Source organism: Physeter macrocephalus, chromosome 1 (genome assembly GCF_002837175.3).
Source record: "Physeter macrocephalus isolate SW-GA chromosome 1, ASM283717v5, whole genome shotgun sequence".
Classification (NCBI taxonomy): Eukaryota; Metazoa; Chordata; class Mammalia; order Artiodactyla; family Physeteridae; genus Physeter; species Physeter macrocephalus.
In genome coordinates, this window is record NC_041214.2 from 24,804,322 (window position 1) to 24,810,321 (window position 6,000).

Consider the following 6,000-nt stretch of genomic DNA (forward strand, 5'->3'; position numbering starts at 1 on the left):
ATATAGTATTAATCGTTGCATATTAGTTCATTATATGTCTGTTCTGTAATTTATTCACTGGACATTTAGATTGCTTTGAATTTTTCACTCATGAATAATAATAATCTGAAATAATCTAAATACCTTCTGGTGTGTATTCAGATTAATTTCTTGGCAAAAATTCATAGAAAATCATTTAATAAGCTACAGAATATAAAAAATTTAATACTTTTAAAATAAATTGTCAAATTGGCTTTTATAAAGACTTTAATTTTATTTTCATCCATAGTATATGAGGCTTCTAGTTTCCAAGTAATCTTCCCAAGCCTGGGTAATATATATGCATGCATATATATTTTTTATCTTACCCAATCTAATGGCTTCTGTAGGGCAATATGGGGCAAGTCATTTTAATTCTGAGGCTCAGATTCCTAACTTGTAAAATTAACTAATGGGTATAGAATTCAGAAATATAGTCGTAGGTCATAGAGTTGATACTGATTCCAGAGCCTATCCATGCTCCATATTGGAAGTGTAGCTCAAATGAGAAAGAACTGTGGTGAAGTCAGGTTAACACCAGGTGAGGCTGAAGGGATAACTATCGGAGAGCATTTCCCTGGTAATGTTGGGACTGTCCAGAAAGTCTCAGTGTTCATCAGACATGCAGATTCTAATTCAGAGGGTGATGTGGATAACATATATAATTAAAATCTATGATTATATTTATTGCCATTTGCCTTGCTATAAAAGACATGCTCCATAAGGACAGGGATCTTTGTCTTGTTCACTGATGTATTTCTAAACACCTAGCACAGAGCCTGACAATCGTAGGGGTTCAGTAATAAATATCGATTGAATAAACAAGCTGAATGACTCTACCCTTAACCTGTCCAGAGGCTGCACACCCTGGTAACCAGCAGAATGCCCTCCCCCAGATAAGTGTAGGTGAGCTGCCATGATTGAGGCCTCTTCCCAGAAACCATTGCTGTGTCGCATGACACAGGCTTTCTCAGATATGTTAACGCTTGCAGCCTAGTTAAGATTCAGCCTCCCCTGCTAGAATCCACACACTTCACAGCAATATTGGGTCTCTGCTCGAACCCATGTTTGTTGTCTTAATAGTTCAACTCATGGGTAGTAGTATTTCCAAGTTCTTAGGGATACTCCATTGCTGTGTCTTTGTCCCACACAGAACAACCACCGTATGGACTAGTTAAGAGTATATTGTATGAGATAACATATAATGTACGATATAGAACTGTTCATGTAGGCGATATGATGTAGGAATTAAAAGCCCGGGATCTGGAGTCAAATTCCTCAGTTCAAGTCTGGGTTCCACAATTTAATAGCTGTGTCACCTTGAGCAAGTTACTTGATCACACAGTGTTCAGTTTTCTCATCTGTAAAATGCAAATAGTACCTACCTTGTAGGATCAATGTGTGGGTGAAATGAGTTAAAACATGTGAAGAAATAGATATAGAAAGTGAATATCACCTATTTTGATAATTACTATTAGCAGTAATAATCTCATTGAGAATTTACTATGTGTCAAAACCCAAATTTATATTACCTCAGATAATCCTTAAAACAGCTCTGTAGACTAACCATAATTGTTATCCCTACCTCAGAAGGTTTTAGTAATGCCCTAAAATCACATAACTAGTAAGTGGTAGAAACTGGATTTAAATGCAGGTATGTCTGAAATATTCTCTCATAGAGAAATTTTTCATAAGAGAATTTGAAACATCCACATTCTTGTTGTCATTAAAATTTCCAATATCTGATTTCTAGTCTTTTTAGTCATGCTCACAACCCTAGAACATTTTTCAAGAAAGTAATTTAAATACGTGTGAATATCTAAGCAACAGTCTATTGGTCTGAGAGTCAGTGGTTTCTAAGGACTCTTACAGTCACTTTTAGTGATTCTGCCGTGGTCCAGTTCACCAATTTTTGTGTTTCCTCCACTAGGATTTAGAAAAATCAGGCAATTAAATAATTAAATACAATTTAAAAGCTATAGGGTGGCAAATGATGACCAAAACAGATAATTTGCATTCCACGGGTTTGGTAAACATAATCTCATGAACAGAATGGCTTTCTTTGCAAGATCAAAATGTAACCATTTCAAGATTCATTTTCAGCTGTGTGTTGAAGTTACAGGCGCTCTAAACCTAACAGTGATTCTCTACCTGGTGTGGAAGTGTCCTGACACCACCAGTAGTAGAGACTCTCATCTATTGTAAAGTAACTGGTTGACTGAGTGCCCTGTGAGTGGCCAGTATCCTTCTCATCACAGTGACAGACTTGAAATTTGAACACTTTTCAGACACCCTAGCAGACAAAACAGTAAAACTGAAAAGCAATCCATTTACAGATGTCAACCCAGCCACTATATTTGTGGGTATGATTTGCTATGCCATATTTCACACATAATTTTTTATATCCTTGAGAGTTGTTTTCACTGAAGTACATTATAAAATGTACTTTTACCTTTTGCCAGGTGAATAAATTGTGATATTTGGTACAGTGTACTGAGAACTAACTAGCATGGCTACAAATAGGCAGAATAGTGGTAATTTGTGCATCATGCTTATTCAGGAAGCCCATTAGAATGTCAGCTATGATGGCATGGGTTTACACAGGATTCAAGTTGATGTTTGAAGATCATATTTTTCTCTTCAACAGGTTAATTATGTATGGCTTTGTGAAGGCTATGGTATATGCTGACCAGCTGAAAAATGGAGACTTTCATTTCACTGACTGTTTGTTTTTTGGTTCACTGATGTCTGCTACAGATCCAGGTAATTGCCCAAATGATATGTTTCCTTCTTTCTAAGAGTCAAACATTTAAATTGAATTTTTCTCTAATGACCATCACCCGAGTCTACATAATAATATTCCTTATTCCTTTTCACTTGCAGTTGACGTATCTGTTAGTGATTACAAAAAAAAAAAAAAGAAAAGAAACAGGTGAATATTCTAACACCTCTCAAAAAATAGTTCTGAAAGCAATTTCGGTAATGGGAAAGACTGTTTAAAATTATTACTGTTTATTTCTGTAGAATATGTAGCCATTTTGAGCTGTGGTCCTTAATTTCTCTCTATTTAACTTTCTTCTTTCAAACATGCTCTGTTGAATTAAATGGTAAGAAGTAATTTTTAAAATGGTTTACTCTGTAACATTTTAAACATGTTAAACATAGGGAGAATAATAAAAAGAATTGTCATATACCCTTAAAATTATCAAATTATGATGATTATCAAATATGGCCAGTGTTTTTATGTATACCCTTCTACACTCCTTCTCACTATGACTGAATTATGTTAAAGCAAATCCTAGACAGCGTATCATTTTATTTGTAAATGTTTTGAAAAATGACCATTGTCCTTATGAAACCTAAAAATATTAATAATCTTTTTTAATATTATCAAAGAGCTAGCCTCTGTTCAAATAGCCCCAATTGTCTTTTTGTCATTATCATTATTAGTTTGTGTAATAGTTTGTACAAATTAGGACCCAAATAAGAGCTACACATTACAATTGATGGATATGACTATTGAGTTTCTTTTAATCTATATATATGTTCCCCTTCCATCTTCTATTTTTCTTGTCACTTATTTGTTGGAAAAAAAGGCAAATTGTCTCGTGGTTGAATTAAATATGGTTGCTTAAAATGTTCCTCTAGCTTCTGTTCTTGTAAACTGATGGTTAAATCTAGAGGTTTAATCAGATCAGCGTTCATCTTTTTTGGCAAGATTACTTGCTTGCTATGAATCTCTATAGCATCACATCAGGAAGCACATACTGTTTAGTGACTCACCTGTCAGCCTGATCCATCACTGGATGCTGCTGGATTGCTACTCCAGCAAAGACCACCAGAACACACCTGTGGTTGAACAAGGTGTATTTATTGCATGTTGTAATGAAGAGAATGCTCACCAGAGGAGCCATGGGACATCTCAGAGAGTGTTCGAAAGGACTTGTTATAGGACTTGGGCTTATGCTTGGTGATTTTAGGGAAGGCTTAAGGAATTGGGGCTTTGCTCTGGATTAGATGCTGTCAGAAAGCATGAGTGATTGGGCATTTTGGTAAGTCTTATCCAGCAGGAGGAAAGACTGAATAGAGCCTAAGGCTACAATTTGTAAAGAAGCAGCGCCACTTATAATAGCCAACATAGGGATGTTGTGGTTTGGACAGTGTTCATTTTTTGTGTTTAGATGTGATTACACAGTAGGCTTGTTTTTGTCTCGATCCATCATGGTCACAGAGTAAACTTGTCTGAAGTTGTCTGTGAAATTGTTTACACTCAACAAGAGAGCAACACAGCCCAGCTGATAGTAGCAGGCCAGCTCCCGTATACTAGGGGCTGCTCTTCTCTTTCTTAGAATGGCCCTCTGACCAGCAGTATTGGCACCATGTGGTAGCTTGTTTTAAATGCAGAATCTCAGGCTCAACTCCAGAACTACTGAATCAGATTCTAGAATTTAATATCCCCAAGTGGTTTATATGCACAGTAAAGTTTGAGAAGCTCTTAATGTTAGACTTCTCCATTTTAGCTAATGGCTTTAGTACCTGTTGATGGTTAGGCTTAGTCTAGAATTTGTTAGGGGTTACGAACTAGTGGTATGCTAATTCTGCCCTACATTTTGCATGTATTAGCTGGTACTCTCCTGAAAGAAGCAGTTTTCCAGATCAACTTTTTGAGTACCCTGTGAGAATTATTTGAACAAAAAATCAGGATAAATTATTTATTCTCTTTGTTTACTTACTAATGTTCAAATTTTCAAAATAATGAATTGTTTCTCTATCATCTCCTACATATGATCAAGGAGGTGATTTGGGGCTTTTTTAAAGTATCATATCAACATATAGATTTAAACATAGTTGATATGTTTCAATCTACTATTGTAAGTATACTTTTTGAACAAAATATTCCATCCTTGACAACTGGGAGCCTCTTCAAGTTTCTCCTATATCCTTTTGCCACAAACCCAATAGTCTTTCATAGATTTCTTGTTTTGGAGCAGGACTAGGTGTTCCAACCTTATTTTGTATGTTTCCTGTACCCTGACTTAGAACCAGACATTTCTCTAAGAAGACTTGGTTCTTTCTAAGAGGGAAATTTATTTATAGAACAAAATGTGGGCACTGGGTGTTTTCATTACTATTGTACTGGTCATTGTTTCTACATATTTTTATTTGTTTTGAAGGAGAAATAATATCACAAATTCATATTAATATTGTTACTTCCAATTTAGGATTATAGAAATTTAACTTAACTGCCTTGAATTTATTTTGCATTTAAATTTTTCTTCTGCCTACTTTTCTTCTTTCTATTACATTAATATAATTTCTTACTTCCTTTAAATGTATATTTTCAAATTTACAATACACATGTTATTACTAAAAATATGATTATTGAAAACTGCTTAGATTACATTGTGGTTCTTTTTAACCTTTGTGTGCATGCCACTAGGATGAACAGTTAAAAATTACTCTGTTTTAAGAGCTCTTGAAATAATCCTCTGTGTGGGTAAGCCACAAGTCAATTATACAATAATGTTCATTTGTTTCATTTTGCTTTTAATTTTTGTTTTAAAATTGGATTAAATATCTTCAGAATTCCAAAATGAAAACCATAGGACAAAAGAAGAGAAATCTAGCTTCTAGACCTGTCCTCTCTATCCTAATTTTTCAACCATTTTGATTGGTTTTTAGTTTACGCTTCTATTTTTATTTTTTTAATATCTTTATTGGAGTATAATTGCTTTACAATGTTGTGTTAGTTTCTGCTGTATAACAAAGTTAATCAGCTATTCATATACATATATCCCCATATCCCTTCCCTCTTGCGTCTGACTCCCACCCTCCCTATCCCACCCCTCTAGGTGGTCACAAAGCAAGGAGCTGACCTCCCTGTGCTATGCGGCTGCTTCGCACTAGCTATCTGTTTTACATTTGGTAGTGTATATATGTCCATGCCACTCTCTCACTTTGTCCCAGCTTACCCTTCCCCCT

At 35.1% G+C, this 6,000-nt stretch overlaps 1 protein-coding gene across 1 annotated transcript in view; it reads left to right on the forward strand.

Moving 5' to 3' along the window:
• Positions 1 to 6,000, forward strand: part of SLC9A9 (solute carrier family 9 member A9) — a 563,642-nt gene that overhangs the window by 173,064 nt on the left and 384,578 nt on the right. The window contains exon 5 of the mRNA XM_024131833.3: positions 2,666 to 2,781. Within this exon, the coding sequence (XP_023987601.1) occupies positions 2,666 to 2,781 (116 nt within the window). The remainder of the gene's footprint in view (positions 1 to 2,665; positions 2,782 to 6,000) is intronic.